Source organism: Scardinius erythrophthalmus, assembly GCF_964197995.2.
Source record: "Scardinius erythrophthalmus genome assembly, chromosome: 25".
Taxonomy (NCBI): Eukaryota; Metazoa; Chordata; class Actinopteri; order Cypriniformes; family Leuciscidae; genus Scardinius; species Scardinius erythrophthalmus.
Genome location: NC_138245.1, coordinates 1,415,444 through 1,439,181, shown reverse-complemented (window position 1 = coordinate 1,439,181; position 23,738 = coordinate 1,415,444). Strand labels below are relative to the sequence as shown.

Genomic DNA, 23,738 nt, shown 5'->3' with positions numbered 1-23,738 from the left:
TGGGAGAAATGCTTGCTGCATTCAGCTCTCTGAGGTCTGTGTAGGAGTTTACATGGGAAATGAGGTCCATTAGATATATAATGCAATTTAATTCCTATCAACTGAACCTATTAAGCTTATTAAGTCCATCACTGTTTCTGCTAAACCTCAAAAGCAGAGGATAAACGGTGCTAAAATATACTCACAGTGTGTATAATACTGAAAAATTATGATCATCTTACTAATTCATTTACATTTCATTATTATTTCTTTTTTTATTATTTAGGCGACATTTGGATATTTTTCCAGTTATTTCGCTGTAGCGGCTAATGAATCTGAATCTGATTGAATCTACACATTCACAGAAAACAGCTTATGTCCCCGTTGAACAACCTTTAAACTTCACGCAGAAATCTGAGACAGTCATTCAACTTTTATAAATCGTTAAAATAATGGAAACAAAAATCAAGAAGTGTGTGCAGTGATGTACAGATATTGGACGCCTAAACAATTAAAAATTACACATTTCCATTATTATTATATAGTGTATATATATATATTATGAAATATTCATTAAAAAGTATTATTTGATCTGCAAGGTTATTGTCTTTTTTTTTAAGTGTGACTTTACTGGATAGATGAGCTTGTGTTTATACATTATTAACATACTTTATATCTTGTGCTAAAGACTGCTTTATTGAAATATTGAAACATTTCCAGTTGAGAAATTTCTTTAAATGTGAACATGCAATGTTTAAGAATGATAACTTCACACTGACAGTTTCATATCTGTATCATTTATTTGTGATCCCACATTCCTGGATGATTGTCTTCCATTGCAAAAGCATTACACTAAAAGTGATTTGAATTTCTGGATTCACATCTCGTTTAGATTAGCCTAGGAGTTAATAATAATCACAGCCTGATGAACTCTACAGAAGCTGGACGCTGCTCGTCTCCACTGAGACTGAAGCATGGAAGCTTGTCTCTGCCACGCAATAAGAAAAAGGTCATTTTGACTTTTTATTTCACAATTCTGACTGTTTTCTTGCAGTTGTGAGATATAGCTAAGATTTAAACTCAAAAAGTAAAACTTGTAAGACGTAAACTCAAAATAAAAAAACAATGCACTACATAAACTCACAATTCTGAGGGGGAAAAAAATCAGAATTGCGAAATGTAAACTCAGAATCCAGAAAAAAAAGACAAATTTGCACGATATAAACTCATAAGAAAATAAAAAATCTGAATTGCAAGATGTCAACTCAAAATTCCCCCCCAAAAAAGTACGGATTGCGAGATGTAAACTCAAAATTCGGAGGAAAAAATAAATCTGAATTGAGAGATGTTAATTAACATTCAGAGAAAAAGTCAGGATTGCAAGATGTAAACTCACAATTACGAGAAAAAAGTCACAAATCATATATTTTTTTATCTTGTTATTCCATGACGGGGAAAAAGACAGAATTGTGAGATGTGAACTTTTTTATTTTTTATTTAGCCTAGACAAGAATGCAAAAAGTACAAGACAAATACAAGGCACTGTGGTACAGTTCAGATTATGCAAAACAAAGAATAACAACTAAAATTTAAAATGAACATGTATGTAAAACAAATTATAATATATAAAATTAAAATAAATACTGGAATAAAAAGTGGTACAGTGGCCTATATAATATTAGGGCAGTTAGGCTACACGAGTTTAAAAAGTTTCAACATATTTATTGTTTTTATAAGCTTTCTTGTTTTGTGAACTCTTGTTTGAAAGAGTTTCTGCGAGATGTGAGCTTAGAATTCCAAAGGATAAAGCCCAGGATTACGAGTTTGTACCTTGCATTTGAGAGCTATAAAAAAAGTCAGAATTGTGAGATATAAAATCAGAATTCTGATTTTATCAAAATGGCTAATTCTTATATTATCAAAATTGCAAGATGTAAGCTCATAATTTGGAGGGGGAAATGCCGCAAATACTTTTGTATGTTTTTCTTTGGCGAAGGAAACGAGCTGTTATAAAGCAGATCTGAGGAAAGCTTGTTGAGTCAGTGTGGCAGTAGATCTGAGGCATCAGCTGGTTTTTCTGGCTCGGTCACTGTCTGCTGTGCACATGACAAACCAGCTCATTCATCTTTCAAAGGGTTAACAATGAAACGGAACAGCGTTTATAAGTTTCTGTCCGTGTTTTCTTGTCTACTTGTCTGTGTTTTCCTTTTGTTTTGGGGTTTTGTCTTTTATTCGATGGTTTTGGCACCATAAGACTCTTTTTGGACACTCTCCTTAAGAGGTTTGTCGGTCATCTAAAGCGTGTGTAAGCAGCTCGTAACGTTATTCGCCTACATTTTCTCATTGTTTATAAATGCGGGATAATATGACGCTTTGAAACATTTAGCAGAAAAGCGTGTCTGCTAACATTGTTCTTCGGTTAAACACTGAGCATTGTTTTAAAGATGTCAAAATGTTGAAGATAAAGCATTTCAAGGTCGTTACACCAGCGAAAACTGCACCACGTATTTAATGCTGTCGATTTGCGTATTATTAAATAAACGTTAAGTCATTTGTAAGCTCTTTTGCAATACCAAAACAAACCAACTGCGCATGCGTGTGGGATGACCGTGATCACATGACATCAACCAGGAAGTGTTTGTCTGGTAAGTGATGTTTCCATGCTATGTATTAGTTGCTGCTTTTACTCTGTGTTTATCATTTACATGACAATAATTGTCACAGATCATATATGTCAAATATCGTGCTGTTTACTGCAGTGTGTTAAAACAAACAAACAAACACACACTGAAAGAGACGCAATGCTTTTTAACGAAGCAGACAGTATTTACTGACATTACAATACTAAAGAACTCTGAATGTACTTTTATTATGTTGACAAGTTGTATAGACGTGTTGTCAGATTAGTACAACATTAAATGTCTTATTCATATAGACAGACAAGCCTGTTGAAGTGAGAAAATGGGAACTACTTTTTCATTACTTCCACATTTCGAATCTAACAGGAATTTAAATGTGTTATTATAAGAAAATAATATCAGGCTAAGAGAATTGAGGATCATATTTTAAGAGTATATTTTACTTTATTTTATTTTGATGTATCCAATATATTCTTGTCATGCTATCACTGTACATTAGAATCTTGTCCTTAAAGTCCCCCTCTATAGTTAATAATTTTATCCCTTAAAACTCATCTGTGATCACCAAAATGACATATTAAAATGTTTAGTGAAAAACATTCACTGCAATTTTAAGGAGAAAATACTCAGCAATGGTGTCGACTTATGAATGTACACATGGTTTGTCTTAAAGCAGATTAAAAACACCACATAGACACATAAACAACATTAAAAGCTGGATCTTCACCACAGGGGGACTTTTGTTTTATTATAATAAATATATATATTTCAAATCAGGGCAGAATATTTGTATGTGCATTATTCAGTCTCATTTCCCTGCGTCTTGTCTCTTATGGCAGTGTGTGAAGAATCAAACATCAGTCCTGATGGCAGCTGGATCGACGGCCGCCCCGAAACTGCAGTTTTCCCCGTTCTCCAGCGCCCTGGAGGCCGGATTCTGGCATCAACTCACCCAGAAGAAGCTCAACGACTACCACTTAGACGAAAGCCCCAAAAACATCAAAGGCTATTACTATAACGGTGAGTGTGGGAGGTTTCGCTGGTCTTTTCTTCTCTATTGTGTCGTATATCTGAGAGAAACGCTTCTGGAACAAGAACAAATGTGGGCGGGGCTTGATTGTGTCTGTGGGGAATTGATTGGCTGGTTGTGGTTTGCTATTGGCTGATCTCATGTGAGTGACAGGTTAAAGCCCCGCCCACATCATCAGAGAAGAGAAGAGATGCTGCAAGAGGAACTTATTCTGATTGAAGATTATGAGGGAACATGAATTTAAAGTCCCCCTGTGGTGAAAATCCAGCTTTTAATGGTGTTTATGTGTCTGTGTGGTGTGTTTAATGTGCTTTAACGGGCATATTGCAGCTTAGAGCCCCCAGTGAGTCAATGAACTAGATTGTCTTTAAATATATACTTATAAATACGCTATTAAGGCTTCTGGAGTCGTTTTGGTGAGAATTTTACTTCCGCAAACAATACCAAAATACGAAAGCAATGGATCGCAATGATAGTTCGGACACTGAGGAAATTGTTCATGTTTACTCGTAGGACGGACCTCAGCCATATAATTATGAGCCTGATATGCAGCCAAGAGAGCTTCCACTTAGACGAAAATCAATCTGAAGTATATGAGCGCTAATGTGCTGGAGCTCGCATCTCTGAAAGCAACTAAAATTGCATATGAGGTCTAAACAACTGCATTCTCGCCTAAAAAACTCCATTATGTGGCACGATAACGGTAGTATTTGAAAAAATACAGTGAGTTTTCTCCTCCACCATTGACGCTTTCTGTGAGAAATGCTGCCAGTGTAGATCCGGCAGAAACATGCGGAGTGATACACACTGTGAGACGGTTTCCGTGTGATATTAGTAGTATATCGCTCGGCTAGATAAGACTCTCAGCCAATCAGAGTCGAGAACTAGAACTAACTGCTGTATAAAAAATAATAAATAATGTTTGTATGGTGAAATAGGTGTTTTGTTTTAGTAATAATGTAGAAACCTTTCTCATAATCGAATTTCAAATTTAATGATGAAAAGAATTTTATAGATGAAAATCCAGCTTTTAATGTTGTTTATGTGTCTATGTGGTGTTTTTAATCTGCTTTAAGACACACCATGTGTAAATTCATAAGTCGACAGCATTGCTGAGTATTTCCTCCTTAAAACTGCAGTGAACCAAAGACAGTCTCAAAAACACGCTTTGAAATCGCTGGTGTTTCTGACGTCACAAACTACCTTGTAACCAATCAGATCAACGTGTGATCGTCAACCAGTGGATCTCTGAGCTGAGTGAGTGGAGGCGGGGCTCATTTGCATATTCATAGAACTGCGCATACTAAATGAGGCGAGGGTGTCGAGTTACATTCAAGATATTTTAAGGCATTTTTTTTAAAGGGGTCATATAATGGTACATGCACTTTTACAAGTTGATTGTACTGAAATGTGTGTTGGCAGTGCCTGTACACAACCATCATAAAATGATAAAAATCCATCCAGTGTTTTTTTTTTAATCTCCTTATATGTTTTCCAATCTCTAAAATCAAGCCGTTCGACCTAGTGACGTCACACGGTCGGGCGCCCCTCCCACGATTTGTGATTGACAGCAGCGTTTCAACACAGTCCCGTCCTCGCTCGTGAGCGAGCTGTCAATCATCATAGTCCGCGCGTCATTGTTGATACGCTGGAGCACTGTCTATGAGCAGAATGGCGTCTAAGCGATTGTGGTGTTCTGTTCTTGGGTGTAATAAGGAACACAGCATCATTTTGATGTTCCTGAATCCGAACCGCTGAAGACGCAGTGGCTGAGTTTGTTTTCGAAGGGAATATTCCCCACGATCAACGTCAATTGTTTCATGTTTGCGCAAATCATTTCACCAGACTGATTAACAAACGAGGGTCAGTAAAGCTGGTTTTGCTAAGAAGCTGCTCCTGAAAAAAGGATCGATACCAACTATTCGTGTTCCTGCTGAACCTCCAGAAGAAGAAGTGAGTGTAACGTTTTATTAACCTTTATATTAATATTTGTACTGATCTTTGCAAATCGCTTGCACGCTTCACGATGAATGCGGCTGTTTACACTCAGGGTACATTATGGCATGTTTTCTATGTACGACGTTCTCAATATAATTCATAATCCCACGTTTATAATGAACAACGCGTTATGATTATTGTGTTATTGTGTTACAAACGGTGTACGCACAGAACAGAGGGGCGGGGTCAGCAGAGCTCATTATCATTTAAAGACACATGCACTTAAACGGCGTGCTGAAAACAGAGCTGTTTTTGACCAGGTAAAATGAGTGTTTTCTTACAATACTAATTAGAATTTTTAATTAAAGTATATTACAAACTTTTAATTTAGAACCTAAAGAATCATATTAGCTTGTACAAAAATGGCATTATATGACCCCTTTAAGGGAAAAAACATTTAAATATGTCATTTTGATGATCAAAGATGAGTTTTAAGGGATGAAATTGTTGACCACAGGGGGACTTTAAAACAATAATGATGTGCACTGATAAATCATTTATAATAAACACTGCAATATTCCATATAATAACGAGAACTGTCAATGTTGATTTCATGGTGACTTACTGATGTAAGGAATACAGTTTCTGGGTCCAAGCTTATTAAAACTCGGTTTACACTACAGTCTCTCACAGCGTCGCAGAAATAAACATTTGAAAGATTCATAAAAGATGAGTCACTGTCTGGCTATCTGAGATTTTGGTATGGAGTTAAAGGTTAGGATGATGATATATTGTGGTTGTATTACAGCACACAGTGAGTGTGTATTAGCAACGTTTGCTGTTTGTTTCTGGCGTCTGAAAGAGCGTTTGGACCCGGAAACAAGCAGATTCCTTTCTGAAAACATCAGCTGTGTTTAAGATGGAGCGATAGTGTGGTTTTGATAAATGCAGAAGGTCATTCAGGGATTAGAGCTGCACGATTCTGGATAAATTGAGAATCACACTTTTTTTGTGGTTCTGAACTAAACAAAACAACGTAATTTACTAAATGTTCTGATAAAATGTTAATTGTCTATTTAAAGTCTATTTAAAACATTTAATTTTTTTTAATCAATTTGAATGAATGATTCAATGACTCACAGGGTCCTATCTTGCACCCAGCGTAATTGACTCTGTACAGCGACGCATGTTTCATTCCTATTTTGCACCCGACGCACAGCAGACTTTTCCCTCCACAGACGCACGTCGGTAAATTAGGGAATGAACTTGCGCTCCCGGGGGCGGTTCAGCGAAGAGAGGAGGCGTGTTCCGGCGCAAACGTTCCCTGGTGCTATTTTGCAGTTTCAGAAAACAATTCCTCCACAGACCAGGAGAAACCTCGTCTAAAGTCAGTGCGCGTTATTCAGATGCTGTTTTAAGGGCGCATGCTTGGCCATAACGTAGCGTGTGCACAACACACACACACTTTGCTTCTCTCATGTCAAGTCATCTTCATTTATATAGCGCTTTTAACAATGTAGATTGTTTCAAAGCAGCTTTACAGAGATAAACGTATAATTTAAGGTAACAGAGATTGTTTTGGCTTTATAGCGGTTCTTTAATAAAGTTATTTTCCAGCTAAAGTTAGTTTTGATTGATTCGCTTCCATCGCAATGATCATTTGTTATTAAATTAGGGGCCGCTAAGACGACACCATTCTCTCTACACAGACTTTAAACGTGAACCTGTGAGAAACGCTGATGGCGTTCACATGCGCATCAAGAATTGGTTCTATAGTTATGTGCGTTTGAATATATGTGCGCAGGTTTGGAATTCCCTACAAACCAAGCCTTAACAAAGTACTGGCGTTTCCTTATAATTTTTGATACAGAATTTTATTTTATTTTATTTCATCAATTCGGGGTAGATACGCAAATTGAGTTTCCCGACAACACTTTATCTGTAGAGTGATAAAGGGATCCTCCATAGGGAGAGACTAGCTGGCACTTCAGCACTGCGTTGTCATCGGTCCAGGCGAAGGTCCTTCATCAGATCTGGATACGGCCTGGATCCGGCAGGCTGCGGGAAAACCTCGGGATAAACAAAGACACTAAAATTAGCGTAGACGCCATTCTTCTCATGATGTAACGAGTACGTCAGGATTTATGGGAAGTGTTCCCAGTTCCGGCTGACCTAATCTATGCAGCATAACATTGAATTATAGAAGTCTATAATGTGTTATGTGAATGCTAGGTCAAAGAGATGTGTCTTTAATCTAGCTTTGAACTGACAGAGTGTGTCTGCTTCCCGGACAATGGTAGGAAGGCTGTTCCAGAGTTTTGGTGCTAAATAGGAAAAGGATCTACCGCCAGCAGTCGATTTTGATATTCTAGGTATTATCAACTGGCCGGAATTTTGAGATCGCAATAGACGTGAAGGACTAAACTGTGTTAAGAGCTCACTCAAGTGTTGTGTTGCTAAACCATTTAGTGCTTTGTAAGTGATCAGCAATATTTTAAAATGTATACAATGTTTAATAGGGAGCCAGTGCAGTGTTGACAGAACCGGGCTAATATGGTCATACTTCCTGGTTCTGGTAAGAACTCGAGCTGCTCCGTTTTGAACCAGCTGTAGTTTGTTTATTAAGCGTGTAGGGCAACCACCCAGTAGAGCATTACAATAATCTAGCCTTGAGGTCATGAACGCATGAACTAATTGTTCTGCATTTGTCAAAGAGAGCATATGGCGTAATTTAGATATATTTTTAAGATGGAAAAATGCGGTTTTACAGATACTAGACACGTGACTTTCAAATGAAAGATTGGTATCAAAGAGCACACCCAGGTTTCTAGGTCATCTACACAGACGCAGTTCACATTTTTGCAAACCATACATTATTACAAGGAAAAATATTCCACACGAGGGAAATCATTGTTGTGTCCATGAAGATGTGGACAAATAGGCATAAATCTAGCTTACACATTTACCCAAATTATCATACGCCTGTTTAAGCGAAGCTAATCTGGGTGTGTTTCTCCATCCCCAATGTCACTTCTCTGTGTTTTACGGCCCTGACGAGAACGCCGGTCTCCTCGGCTGTGAACCGCTCCTGGCAAATCCGCTGTTATAATAGCAATCCGCCATGGAACAAGCGCGCCTGCTCTTAAAGGGAATGTGAGATGACGCTCTGATTGGTTTATTTCACGTTACGCCCAAACCACACCTATGAGTAATGAAGCGACTTCAGACCAACACATTTTAGATTTGCGTCGGGCGCAAGAGTCATTTATCCCGCCGGTATAATAGCAACAGCGCCGAGATCCGCCCACAAAGTTACTTGCGTTTCAGATCGTTAAAATAGGGCCCATAAAGTCTTCACTTGTTTCATTACTGGATGAATCAGCGTTTTTGAACAAATCTCTTGAATGAATGATTCAATGACAATAAAAATGTTATCAGTCACTTGTCGCCACCTACTGGTGTAACGATGTAAATTTATTTTTGATCTCTACCGTAGACATCAGTGTTTATATCTGAACTATAAACTTTTCTCTCAGTACTTCTGTGATAATCTGAATGATTGTAAGACAAAATTAATGAAACTGTGTGTTGAAATGACAACGGCTCTCTCTGGATCAGAAGATCTGAATGTTCACTGTGATCCGACTTATCAAAGCTTTAATAGACAGAGCCAAATCACTGTTATTTAGGAATAAGATCATGTGTGTGTTTGAATCCAGATCGCGATCTTTTAATGGTCAATCGTGCAGCTTAGCATGCATAAAAAACATATACATTCTGCACACAATCTACATGCTGAACACCGCAGGAAATATTAATAGATTAGTAGTGTGCTTTTCTGAACACCTTTGTGTTTCACTTACACTTCCCAAACAACCAATCTGGCATTTTCTCTTGGATTTATACTGACACATCATGCAAAAGTGTTGAATTACAGATGCCGTAGCAATACTGTGCCACAGATGATTAATTTGTTCATTCCACAGCCGAAAGTGACTGAGAATACGTAATGCACCTTTAAGCAGTGATATAATGCAGATGTTTTGTGATATATTGCAGGAGATCCTGATGGCTTGCCGACACGCTTGACACTGGAGTTCAGCGCATTTGAAGCGTAAGTTTTGCATATTTTAAGCATGTAATGTAGTTGGTTATTCTCAAAGCCTTGGATAATGGCTCCAATATCACGTCTGTTACTTGTGAAATTAGTTATTTTTTCTTGCCAATTAAATCCTTAAGGATTGTTTCAGTAGGATTAATTTAACATTTATGATGGGTGAGTAATTGCACAGGCAGCGCCGAAGTCTGGCAAAGCTGACCTCATATAACTCTTCTGATTATTCTTTTCACTCCTCTATCAGAAATCTTGCGAGGAGCACTGGTCGAGGCAAATTTATGGTGAAATTATTGTCTTTCCACTTCCGTATTATGGCCCCAACAGCGCTCACTGGACCATTCAGAAGATTAGAATGGCGCCTATAACCAATGCCATCATTATGTGTTGGAACAATTAGGTTGCGAAGGTCTTGAGACAGCTCTTTGCTTTTACCCATCATGAGATGTGTCTTGTGTGACACCTTAGCAATGAGACCTTTTTGTAGGCCATCATTTGGGACTGAACCAGCTGTTATTAATTTCCACTAACAGGGGGCTGGATTGCTTTTTAATTACTGTAAGTTTTCAGCAGTTGTCTTGGCTTTCCATGCCTTTTTGCACCTCCCTTTCTTCATGTGTTCAATACTTTTTCCCTGTGTCATTTCACATTATTACACATAACTTAATTTCTGAACTTATTTTTGTTTGTTTCTTTGTATGTATGGCTTACTTGGGTTGTTACCAACATCTGGTGAAAATTTCATGTCAATAGCACCTTTGGAAATATATTTACTGAGAAAAATGATGACGTGTTCAATACTTATTTCCCCCGCTGTACACACACACACACACACACACACACACACAGAGATATATATATACACTGCTCAAAAAAATAAAGGGAACACTTAAACAACACAATGTAACTCCAAGTCAATCACACTTCTGTGAAATCAAACTGTCCACTTAGGAAGCAACACTGATTGACAATCAATTTCAAATGCTGTTGTGCGAATGGAATAGACAACAGGTTGAAATTATAGGTAATTAGCAAGACACCCCCAATAAAGGAGTGGTTCTGCAGGTGGTGACCACAGACCACTTCTCAGTTCCTATGCTTCCTGGCTGATGTTTTGGTCACTTTTGAATGCTGGCGGTGCTTTCACTCTAGTGGTAGCATGAGACGGAGTCTACAACCCACACAAGTGGCTCAGGTAGTGCAGCTCATCCAGGATGGCACATCAATGCGAGCTGTGGCTAGAAGGTTTGCTGTGTCTGTCAGCGTAGTGTCCAGAGCATGGAGGCGCTACCAGGAGACAGGCCAGTACATCAGGAGACGTGGAGGAGGCCGTAGGAGGGCAACAACCCAGCAGCAGGACCGCTACCTCCGCCTTTGTGCAAGGAGGAGCAGGAGGAGCACTGCCAGAGCCCTGCAAAAGGACCTCCAGCAGGCCACAAATGTGCATGTGTCTGCTCAAACGGTCAGAAACAGACTCCATGAGGGTGGTATGAGGGCCCGACGTCCACAGGTGGGGGTTGTGCTTACAGCCCAACACCGTGTAGTACGTTTGGCATTTGCCAGAGAACACCAAGATTGGCAAAATTGCCACTGGCGCCCTGTGCTCTTCACAGATGTTGCAGGCAGCAGAACGTTCTCCATGGCGTCTCCAGACTCTGTCACGTCTGTCACATGTGATCAGTGTGAACCTGCTTTCATCTGTGAAGAGCACAGGGCGCCAGTGGCGAATTTGCCAATCTTGGTGTTCTCTGGCAAATGCCAAACGTACTACACGGTGTTGGGCTGTAAGCACAACCCCCACCTGTGGACGTCGGGCCCTCATACCACCCTCATGGAGTCTGTTTCTGACCGTTTGAGCAGACACATGCACATTTCTGGCCTGCTGGAGGTCATTTTGCAGGGCTCTGGCAGTGCTCCTCCTGCTCCTCCTTGCACAAAGGCGGAGGTAGCGGTCCTGCTGCTGGGTTGTTGCCCTCCTACGGCCTCCTCCACGTCTCCTGATGTACTGGCCTGTCTCCTGGTAGCGCCTCCATGCTCTGGACACTACGCTGACAGACACAGCAAACCTTCTAGCCACAGCTCGCATTGATGTGCCATCCTGGATGAGCTGCACTACCTGAGCCACTTGTGTGGGTTGTAGACTCCGTCTCATGCTACCACTAGAGTGAAAGCACCGCCAGCATTCAAAAGTGACCAAAACATCAGCCAGGAAGCATAGGAACTGAGAAGTGGTCTGTGGTCACCACCTGCAGAACCACTCCTTTATTGGGGGTGTCTTGCTAATTACCTATAATTTCAACCTGTTGTCTATTCCATTTGCACAACAGCATTTGAAATTGATTGTCAATCAGTGTTGCTTCCTAAGTGGACAGTTTGATTTCACAGAAGTGTGATTGACTTGGAGTTGCATTGTGTTGTTTAAGCGTTCCCTTTATTTTTTTGAGCAGTGTATATAAAAGCTACAATGAATATTTCTTTAAAGAAGTCTCTTCAGCTCTTTTATGTTCAAGACAGCATTTTTTTTTATCAAAAAACAGTAATATTGTGAAATATTATTACAACTCAAAGTAACTTTTTTCTATGTGAATATATAGTTAAAAGTCATTTATTCGTGATGCAAAGCTGAATTTTCAGCTTCATTTCTCTAATATGCTGATTCGCTGCTTAAAATCACAGGAATAAATTATATTTTAAAATATGTTACAAAAAAACCCTGATTATTTTGACTTGTAATAATATTTCACAATATTACTGTATTTTTGATCATGTAAACGCAGCCTTGGTGAGCAGAAGAGACTTTGAGACATAAGTGACTTTAATTTTTCTAATATTACTATATAAGTTAATTTGATTTAAAATAAGGTTCCATCTCTTAACAGCACTACTTTAGTTCACATGATCTAACAATAAACAACACTTCTACAGCATTTATTAATTTTAGTTAATGTTAATTTCAACATTTATTGATGCATGTTAACAACTTGATGCTTATGGTGCAACCCCCCAAAAAACATATGATATGTGATATTTATGAATTGATCAATATCATTATTAAATATTAATACAAACAGAAATACTTTTTGAACAATTTGATGTTTGCACCACATCAAATTTTTAGAGTTTTTCAAAACAAAATGAATATAATAAATAACGGCTGCAAATAGTATATATTACTTGTCACACGTATAATGATAAAATATTGCATATAATGTGTGTAATTAACCCAAAAGTAAATGATGCAGTGCATGACTGTTGTGTTTCAGTGATGGACCCACTCCTGCTCGCTGCTGTCCGGCTCCGGGAACGCTCTACAACACCAACACACTGGAAGCCTTCAGATCCACGGATAAGAAAGCGCTCCTGGATAAAGCAGCCGATGAGGTGGAGCGGCTCGTAATTAATTACGTCTGCTGATAGTGTGTGTTTTATCTGTGCTCGCTAAACTAATTATTCACTTTCTTTTGACTGCGCATCTGGATGCTGAACATCCTTCTTCAGCATTTGATAAATGACTGTCATCTGCTTAATACAATTGTGTTTGCCGCCCACGTTCTTATATACACGCTAATAATAGCAGTGGACAGTTAGCGCTGAGTGCTGAGCGAATAAAGCCCGGTCAGATTTTTATGTGCTGGAAAAAATGATCAATGACTCAATTTTGAATTCTGTGCTCAAAAGTTATACAATTGTTTAGTGAATTTGTGTTTCACAGTGTAAATGCACAACATTTCGTACTATTGGATTTGCATAAAGCTGGGGTTTTCAGATGGGAAATGTTCAGGGAAAAACTGTGTAAAAATGTAAAAAAAAAAAAAAAAAAAAAATAGGAAAATAGTTTTAAAATATTTTCAGTTCATTATGAACCTGGAGGCACAGATTAGACTATAACAAGCTGCCTTTTCAATTTGAGGAAGAAGATCGGAGTGAGAATGGTCATACATGGGGGTCTGTTGCATCTACTAGATTGAGAACCCCTTGCATAAACTACATTAGAAATTATTTCTGGTAATGTCAGCTCAATTAATTCTAATAATGATGTCTTCTTCTTCACAGATTTGGAGCGCTATTCAGTCGGGCGCCGCGTTGGACGACTCCTCAATCCTAAACAAATTCATCCTCTTGACATTTGCGGTTTGTATGCCAACACTGTCCCTATAAATGAATGGCCTGTCATTTTTCATTTGTGTCTGACCGGTCTTTTTGTTGATCCAGGATCTGAAGAAATATCATTTCTATTATTGGTTCTGCTTCCCTGCCCTTTGCTTCCTGGAGGGGGTCCAGCTGGTGCAGGAGCCGCTGTCGTTAGAGAAGAGTTTCTCAGACAGACAGGTGCGATGACAACCATGAGAACACACACTACTGACGAGGAGGTTTTGTGTGAAGGATAATGAGTCATTAGTCAGTGCATTATGGAAAGCATGTGCTGATTAGAATTTCTAATGCAATGTTGATTATTTGAATGCATAATATCATATAGGCCCCAAGACGCCTGATGTATTTAGAAATCTATTTTGCCTTTTTTATATTCTCCATTGTTGCGGCTCCTCTCTTCCCAGTCTGTCAGTAACGCTCTGATTACTTCCTGTCTCTATGAAGCCCCTCCTTCTGAAAAGCACACTGTGCTCTGATTGGTCGGCTGGAGCAGTGTGTTGTGATTGGTCGAGCGCTTCGAGTGTGTTTGGGAAATGTCCCTCCCCTTACCATAACCGCCAGATTAACACACTACTAACTCAACCAGGCCCCGCCCCTTTATTCTGCGTATTAATTATTATAATGAGGAATATTGTGACATAAAATGGGTGAAAATGTTTTCAATTTGTATCCCATTTCCTGCATTTACATACATTTTAGGGACTATGGTGATACAAAATAATTAATAATAAAAATAATTTTGAAAATAATTAAATTGATTAATGATAAATTCTGCCAAAAAGAATAGTAGACTACAAAACTATGTATAAGAAAAATATTTTTCACTTTTTTATTGAAGCCAAGACTTGAGAGAATAATTTTATAAAGTCAAAAATGTTAGCCATTAATGTTTTGTGTGTAAATAAAATTGAAATAAAGTGAGACTCAATTTCCACTGTAATGTAGAAACAACATAAAGACAGTATATTGTAAATAATTGTTTAATGGCATCTTTTTATGAATGAAGGCCAGTCTCACTGATATTAATATAGCTACTGATGTCTCAATGGAGATAATTTTTTCCCCAAAATTTTAAAGATTTATTAGGCTTCAAAAAAATAACAACTTTTAATTGAAGTGAACTTAAAACAAACCTCACATAAACCCATAATAAATGTCATATAATCCTGTCTAACAGGTATGAAATATACAGAAATCTAATTATTAATTACTAATTAAGGTTATCAAACAGTCCGCACTGCATAAATTATAAATGACATATAGATGAATCCTTATTAAAGCTTCAAATGTTCTTTAGTCAAGAGCAGTGAGTGATTTGCTCTGTTCCCTTTGTTCTTTGGTTAACTTTACTGACAGAGAATTAGTGGCTGCTGTCCCTTTAAGACCAGCCGCTGCTGACAGGATCTCAGCGTCTCATTCTCTCACTATTTACTTTCATTCAAGATTTTATTTAAGACTGTTCTTGTGAGGATACTCGACAAAACGGACATTTGGGCATAAATGTATGTGTTATTGTTCGTTCAAGCGCGAAAGAGAACTCGATACTGGCGCTGTCTGTGCGATACTGGTGCACGTCTTTCTGTGCATTGTGTGTGTGTGTGTGTGTGTGTGTGTGTGTGTGTGTGTGTGTCAGGAGGACATTCACTGACAGCGCGTTCTCTTTTGTCTTGTAGCGCATGAATGGTTTAAATGGGGGGGTGGATGGGGGTGACACACAAACGAGATGTCTCCATAGGAAATTACGCCCCACCCTCTCTGTCTCTGGTCAATGCAGTGTGTGTGAGAGGGGGAGTGGCCTCAGTGTCAATGTGAGGGGGGGAGTGGCCTCAGTGTGTGTGCGTGAGCGGTGGAGTGGCCTCAGTGTGTGTGTGACAGGGGGAGTCGCCTTAGTGTGTGTGTGTGTGAGAGGGTGAGTGACCTCAGTGTGTGTGTGAGGGGGAGTGGCCTCAGTTTGTGAGAGGGGGAGTGGCCTCAGTGTGTGTGTGAGAGGGGCAGTGGCCTCAGTGTGTGTGTGTGACAGGGGTAGTGGCCTCAGTGTGTGTGTGAGGGGGAGTGGCCTCAGTGTGTGTGTGTGAGAGGGGTAGTGGCCTCAGTGTGTGTGTGAGGGGGAGTGGCCTCAGTGTGTGTGTGTGAGAGGGGTAGTGGCCTCAGTGTGTGTGTGAGGGGGAGTGGCCTCAGTGTGTGTGTGTGTGAGAGGGGGAGTGGCCTCAGTGCAGTGTGACAGGGGGAGTGGCCTCAGTGTGTTTGTGCGTGACAGGGGAGTGGCCTCAGTGTGTGTGTGTGTGACAGGGGGAGTGGCCTCAGTGTGTGTGTGTGACGGGGGAGTGGCCTCAGTGTGTGTGTGAGGGGCAGTGGCCTCAGTGTGTATGTGTGAGAGGGGGAGTGGCCTCAGTGTCAATGTGAGGGGGGGAGTGGCCTCAGTGTGTGTGCGTGAGCGGTGGAGTGGCCTCAGTGTGTGTGTGACAGGGGGAGTCGCCTTAGTGTGTGTGTGTGAGAGGGGGAGTGACCTCAGTGTGTGTGTGTGAGGGGGAGTGGCCTCAGTTTGTGAGAGGGGGAGTGGCCTCAGTGTGTGTGTGAGAGGGGCAGTGGCCTCAGTGTGTGTGTGTGACAGGGGTAGTGGCCTCAGTGTGTGTGTGAGGGGGAGTGGCCTCAGTGTGTGAGAGGGGGAGTGGCCTCAGTGCAGTGTGACAGGGGGAGTGGCCTCAGTGTGTTTGTGCGTGACAGGGGAGTGGCCTCAGTGTGTTTGTGTGACAGGGGGAGTGGCCTCAGTGTGTGTGTGTGACGGGGGAGTGGCCTCAGTGTGTGTGTGTGAGGGGGAGTGGCCTCAGTGTGTGTGTGAGGGGGAATGGCCTCAGTGTGTGTGTGTGTGTGAGAGGGGGAGTGACCTCAGTGTGTGTGTGTGTGTGTGTGAGAGGGGGAGTGGCCTCAGTGTGTGTGTGTGACGGGGAGTGGCCTCAGTGTGTGTGTGTGTGACAGGGGGTGGCCTCAGTGTGTGTGTGTGTGACAGGGGAGTGGCCTCAGTGTGTGTGTGAGAAGGGGAGTGGCCTCAGTGTAGTGTGTGAGGGGGAGTGGCTTCAGTGTGTGAGAGGGGGAGTGGCCTCAGTGCAGTGTGACAGGGGGAGTGGCCTCAGTGGGTGGGTGGGGGTGGGGGGGGTGTGTGTGACAGGGGGAGTGGCCTCAGTGTGTGTGTGTGTGTGTGATGGGGAGTGGCCTCAGTGTGTGTGTGTGACAGGGGGAGTGGCCTCAGTGTGTGTGTGACGGGGAGTGGCCTCAGTGTGTGTGTGTGACAGGGGGAGTGGCCTCAGTGTGTGTGTGACGGGGAGTGGCCTCAGTGTGTGTGTGTGACAGGGGGAGTGGTCAGCGGCTAGAGCGGCAAAAGCCAGTGTGTGCTTCTTTTACCGATATATATTTAACGATATCTTTTGCATTTCTAATCCAAACAACGTCAAACTTGGCAATGCACTTACTCGTGCCCGTAGCGAGACACCTGTCAAGTTTGAAATCCATCGGACTAACGGTTCGAGAGATATGCGAATAACAGACACACACACACACACACACACACACACACAGACAGAAAGACGTACCTGTAATTTATAGATGTATTGTGTTTCATGAGCTTCTGAGGTGGACTGATTGTTTTGGACTGATCTGTTTCACAGATATTGAGTCTGACAGCGGCGTATGACACTCTTTGCTCCTCAAGTGGCACGACGGCTGTCCCGCATTTTCTGCTGAAGTACAACGATGAAAGTGTTGAAGTCGCTCCTCTGAAAGACCTGAACTCCTTCTTCCCAGACCTAAAGAAGGTAATTTCCAGTATAAAGTAGAGCTGCACGATTAATCGTTAAAGGATCGCGATCTGGATTCAATCACCCACACAATCTTATTTTTAAATGATTTGGCTCTGTCTATTAAAGCTTTGATAAGTCGGATCACAGTGAACATTCAGATCTGAGTTCTGATCCAGAGAAAGCCGTTGTCATGTAAAGATCTGAAACCACTTCACAAACAGTCTTTTCAACACACAGTATCATTAATTCTGTCTTACAATCATTCAGATTATCACAGAAGTACTGAGAGAAAAGTTTATAGTTCAGATATAAACACTGATGTATACGGTAGAGATCAAAATAGATTACATCGTTACACCAGTAGGTGGCGACAAGTGACTGATAACATTTTTATTGTCATTGAATCATCACTTATTCAGTTATATTACTATATATATATATACTTATATTTGTTCAAAAACACGTAATGTAATGAAACAAGTGAAGACTTTATGAGTGAGTCATTGCATCATTCATTCAGATCAATTTTCTTTAAAATTCATTCTAATTAATTAGACATTAAAGCTCCAATATGTAAAAATAAAATAAAAATTCACCACAAGAGGGCGCAGTTTCCAACAATAACAAAGGCGAAGCTTAATGACGCTATGAAGGAGGTGACGATGGGAGATGTCATTTTTAATGCGTTTTCACCATCTAGCGATGTATCTAAATGGAATTAATGAATCATGATCACGGATGAGGTAATTTATTCATTTTTGTATGAATGTATGTACCTGTATGTCTGATCGTATTATTTTATGTCATCATAATTAATGAACTGCAAGGAACGTGAAATGTTATGCTATATTATCCCGTTACAACTTACAGCTAGCCTATTTGTCATTAATTCATATCTATTAAAATCATCTTTACTGTAATTATTACGTTACTTGTACAATAAAAAACATTTGATTTGCTTACCTGTCTATCAATACATTCGCGAGAGCAGAGTCTCTGTCAAGTCCAAGAGTGTCGCGCAGCTCTCTCCATCTCAAAAACGCCTGCCGATATTTATCCGGGTTTTATTCCTCCGTTTGTCACACAGTCTGCGTGTATCCGAATATGGACGCTTTCGTTTTGTTGGCACTTCAATACTCGCCAAAGAGTAATCGTGATCCATAACAGCTATAACCACACAGTCTATGGCTATAACGCTATAACCACCACTTCCGCATTTGACCATGTGATGTTCCGGTGTGGTGGAATATCACATGGTCCACACCGGAAAAAAAGGATAGTGCGGACATTGCGTCACTGAGAGGCGACATTTCTTTTCCGGGACGGACAGTTATTTAAAATCGGAATTTCTCTGAAATAAAAATCTTTGGAGACTTTTGAGATATTGTAAGTACACAACTGGAGGAAATATATCACACTGTGCAAGTTATTTTTGGAAATTTTATTACAAAATTGTTACATATTGGAGCTTTAAAGTAAATAAAATGGACTGCAGCAATTAATATTTTGTCAAAACCTAAGTAAAAAAGTAATGCACATGTTATTTTATTTAGTTCAAAATCGTGGGATAATCTTGATCTCTATTAGAAACAACAACAACAAAAAATAGTGATTTTCAATGTATCCAGAAGTGTGCAGCTCTAGTATAAAGCAGTGGTATTTTAGTTTTATTATAGTTTTACTTAAAGGGTCATTTCACCCATTTGAACATTGTTTTTTATTTAAAGTGGGTCATATATGTAGTCGAAATGTAAAATAATTTTTGAATTTGGTGCCTTCGTGACCGAGAAAAGACAAAAAATAACTTCAGAACGCATTTGTATGAAAGACAACAACTCCCACAATGCACCACATTGCACAGCTCCGCAAGCCACTCCCACTAATCCAGAAAGCGCATATCTGCCTATAAGAGAAATCACTCTTCCGTCTACAAGGCTAGCTACTACCAGAGCTTGAAATTCATTTCACATTCACACAAAATGTCTAGTTAGTTGGCGAACTCATATAGTGCATTACTCCTCGTTTGTATTTCTTTCGAAAAGGTGAATTATTGCATGGTACCTGGATGTTCAGTCAGAACATATGCGGTGCGAAACTAGGATAGTTCTCAACACAAACGTCCGTGTCCTCGTCTGATTCAGAGATTTCGTCCAGGAGAAATTGTCATCGTTGAAATTCTTTGCCGCAGACGGACTCTATCTCTGTGTTTGTAGCGGTTCGTAGTTGCATAGTGAGATCACCGGCGCCACCAGTCCGCCCTAACCCGAGCCAGTCCGGGCTCCTCGTCCGCGGCAGGCAGGTCTTCTGCCTCGGCTGCTCTTCGCTATAATGCGGCTTGTAAAGGTAGCCACAAACATCTGATTCAAGCATCAGACTTCCGAAATCCTCTTCTAGTCTATATCATATTGAGTACTCTCCTCCGCTGTCATAACTGTACATCTGTCTCCACAGCGCCTGTTAGCTTAGCTTCAAACAAGATGGAGGATATTGCTTTCAGTTTCAGAGAGTAAAGTCCCACCCACTGATCTGTGATAGGTCTGTAGCGTGAGCGGGTCCCGCCCCACCCTGGGAAAGATGAGGAACGAGTGTCTGTAGTCTTAACAGAAATCCCCCCCTCTTACACTTCCTCCGACAATGACGCAAAATGACGATTTTTGCGTCATTGTAGGAGGAAGTGTAAGAGGTAAATAACAGATTTCTCCCATCTCAGGGGAAAATGAGAGAGTGTTGCACGACCATTCAATAGTATGACTGGGTTTCTAACAATGCAAAGCTTAATGCAAATGGGTGAAGTGTCCCTTTAATTACTTAAAATTATCTTTTATTTTTATATTTTTTTAATTTTAATTTTAGTGGATTTTTTTTTTTGTAAATTCATTATGTGCATTTGTCATTTAGTTTTTTTGCTGTTCACGTTTAATTTGTTTTTATTTTAGTTTTCATTTATTTTCAGTTAATAATTTTAGAGCTTCAAATTAAACTTATTACAGTTGATTGCCAAGGCAACATTTCTAATTTTCGTTTCGTTTAAGTTTTTTTAACAAAAATGTATGCTTTATTTTATTTTAGATTTTTAATTAACAGAAATGTTTATGAATAGTTTGTTAGTTTTAGTTACTAACAACCCTGGTATAAAGTTTAATCATTATTAATGGAATATTCTTGGTTAACAAAATTTATGTCATCAACATTTATGGCATGCTATAGATTACCATATTTAATAATTGGACTATCTATGAAACGAGTCAAAACTGTGTTCTGTGGAGGGGATGATGCCCAAGTATTGACCCAGAATATTCCCCACAATAATTACTAGGGCTGGGTCTCGATTCAGATGTTCCAGTTCGATTCGCAAGCTCTCAATTCGATTCGATTTCAATTCTCGATTTCGATTCTAAATTTGATTTTTGTTTTCGATTCTCGATTCGACTCAATGAATATAGATTTAATACACATACTATATTTATAAAAAAGAACAGTGAACATACGTTTACAAGTGGTTAATTAATAAAAAGAAATGAAGAACTCTTAAACTCTTTTTATTTTAGGTACACTTGGGTCCATTAAAACAGAACCCAACTCATTATTTCAAATGCATACAATGAATAGACAGGATTTTGATGGAAAGATGAAAAACTGATGCTGAGAATTGGACGAGTCGGAACAGTCGCACGCCTTGATCAAACAGGATCCGGTTATTTTATATTTAAGATAAAACACACATAATATCACAGCATTAGTGTAACATGCAAGCCTATGAACAGTGGAGGAAAACTAATACTGGCTTTCGGGTGATAGATAAATAAATATGGAAAAAAAGTGGCCTTTTTGTGGCGATTTTGAATCGATTAATCGGAAAACAAAAATGTTTTGTTGTCCAGCTCTAATAATTAGATTGGCATGTGATTCTTCTCAGTTTGTCAGTATGATATGGGTCTTGTCCTGGTTTGTTTTCTAGATTACTGTGGGTGTGTATGATCCATGTACACTGCCTCAACATCCGGGCTGGCCTCTCAGAAACCTCCTCATCCTCATCGCTAAAACATGGTACGTCTCTAATAGTGAGCTTCTCCAACGCTCTCCCACTGGTGTTAAATCATAGCCCTGTTTCCACAGTTCCACTCATTTCCTCCTGACGTTACTTTCAATCTCAAACACGTTTGTTCTGCAACTGAGAGAATGTGAGAAAATGTGATTTCCAACCATCTGCTAATGTTGTGGGTGTGTAAGAGTGTGTTGCAGTGTTGATCCATTGACTTTTTGTCTGAAGTGTAATATGTGTATACTCGGATTATGTACAGTACTTTATTTGTTAGTCATATCCACCTTATTCCTACGCCACATGACGCTTTGCGCGAATTATGGGTGTAACTTCCGTTAAGCTGTAAACAATGAGTGAAAAAGGCTCGCTTTATGAACGCAATACGTTAAAGAAGTGTCACATTGAGACGACATTAATCTACTCACCCTTCAACCGTCAAACATTAAAAGGACATTTAAAAGTGTAAAAGCATCAATAAGGTATTTCAACAGACCAAATAACCTCAAAAGCGTGAGTCTTTCCACAGCAATAACGGACGGGTTAAATATCACTGTAGTAATATATATATCTGTATTATGTAACTTATGTTGCCTTAATCAAAAATGTTCATTAACTTCGGCATTGTGTGATACTATTTCAAAGTGATTTCCGTCATTTTGTCAGATTATAAATTGCATTTACCTGTGAAAACAAACCTGGAAAGAGACGTGAGGATTTAAGGAGAATAACGGGAGGTTATTTGTGCATTCCAGTGAATTATTAATGGGATATATCGTAAATTAAATTTGGCAAAACAGACCACAAATGTGCAGTGTATGTTGTTCTTTTTCATACTTTGACAGCGGATTGCAAAGGGAAAAAAGAAAATAATCACGAGGAAAAGAAGCAGCGACTGAAAAGAGCTCTTGCCATAGATATTGCCGTTAAAATGTCACGTTAAAATAAATATAATAAAGTATAACTTTATTCTTATGATGTCTGAAAATAAATCATGAAGGAAAATTGACAGCTCAATTCAGTCGATATTTACGTATCAAATTTATGATAACAAACGGCAACTGGGTTTGCTAGAACTTTGCTCTAAATGTATGGTAGCAACATTTTAAATTTTACAGGTTGAACTTAAATTTACAGTTAAAAAAACATGTACTGTATGTCATTAGTTGAAATAGTTTTAAAGCTAACCTGTAGTCAGAAACATCACCAAAATTCCATGAAAAAAAAGGTCTTCATGCCTTAAAATATCTTGAATGTAACTCGACACCCTTGCCTCATTTAGTATGCGCAGTTCTATGAATATGCAAATGAGCCCCGCCTCCACTCACTCCCTCAGCTCAGAGATCCACTGGTTGACGATCACACGTTGATCTGATTGGTTACAAGGTAGTTTGTGACGTCAGAAACACCAGCGATTTCAAAGCGTGTTTTTGAGACTGTCTTTGGTTCACGGCAGTTTTAAGGAGGAAATACTCAGCAATGCTGTCGACTTATGAATTTACACATGGTGTGTCTTAAAGCAGATTAAAAACACCACATAGACACATAATCAACATTAACAGCTGGATCTTCACCACAGGGGGACTTTAAAATACCAAGTTTTTACCTTTAGAATTTATTGACAGCCAACTTAAAAACACAGGTGGTAAAGACAAATCCACATAGTTAAGTTCATCACAAGCAGCTTTTCCACAAGCTGAGGTCAATAATAATATATAGAAGATACGCACAGTGAGGATGTGATGCATGTTTTGAATGAATGAATGAAATCTTTATTTCGAAAAATGTAAAAATAAATAAATAAAAAAGACAGCAACACATGAAATATCCATCAATAAAATAAAACAAAAACAAGAAAAACAAAACAACTATTTTTTTAGCATAATAATCAACCTGTTCGAACAGGGATAGGTAGAAGCCCTAGGCTTATGAGGACCTGAGGATCCAACATAACGTTTAAGATAATACGGAAAAACTACTAAATTAAATAATGCTTTATCTTAATATTAAGATAAAGATAAAGAAGCATAAACAAAAACCATTATCAAGCATG

At 39.4% G+C, this 23,738-nt stretch overlaps 1 protein-coding gene across 2 annotated transcripts in view; it reads left to right on the top strand.

Moving 5' to 3' along the window:
* The first annotated feature begins 2,015 nt into the window (after window positions 1-2,015).
* The window catches only part of atg7 (ATG7 autophagy related 7 homolog), a 104,684-nt gene continuing 82,961 nt past the window's right edge, over window positions 2,016-23,738 (top strand). For both annotated transcript variants that reach the window (XM_081357555.1, XM_081357554.1), the window contains exons 1-8: window positions 2,016-2,624; window positions 3,458-3,638; window positions 9,646-9,700; window positions 12,964-13,081; window positions 13,754-13,831; window positions 13,913-14,029; window positions 17,515-17,661; window positions 21,605-21,693. In XM_081357555.1, the coding sequence (XP_081213681.1) occupies window positions 3,485-3,638; window positions 9,646-9,700; window positions 12,964-13,081; window positions 13,754-13,831; window positions 13,913-14,029; window positions 17,515-17,661; window positions 21,605-21,693 (758 nt within the window). In that variant the 5' untranslated portion in view covers window positions 2,016-2,624; window positions 3,458-3,484. The remainder of the gene's footprint in view (window positions 2,625-3,457; window positions 3,639-9,645; window positions 9,701-12,963; window positions 13,082-13,753; window positions 13,832-13,912; window positions 14,030-17,514; window positions 17,662-21,604; window positions 21,694-23,738) is intronic.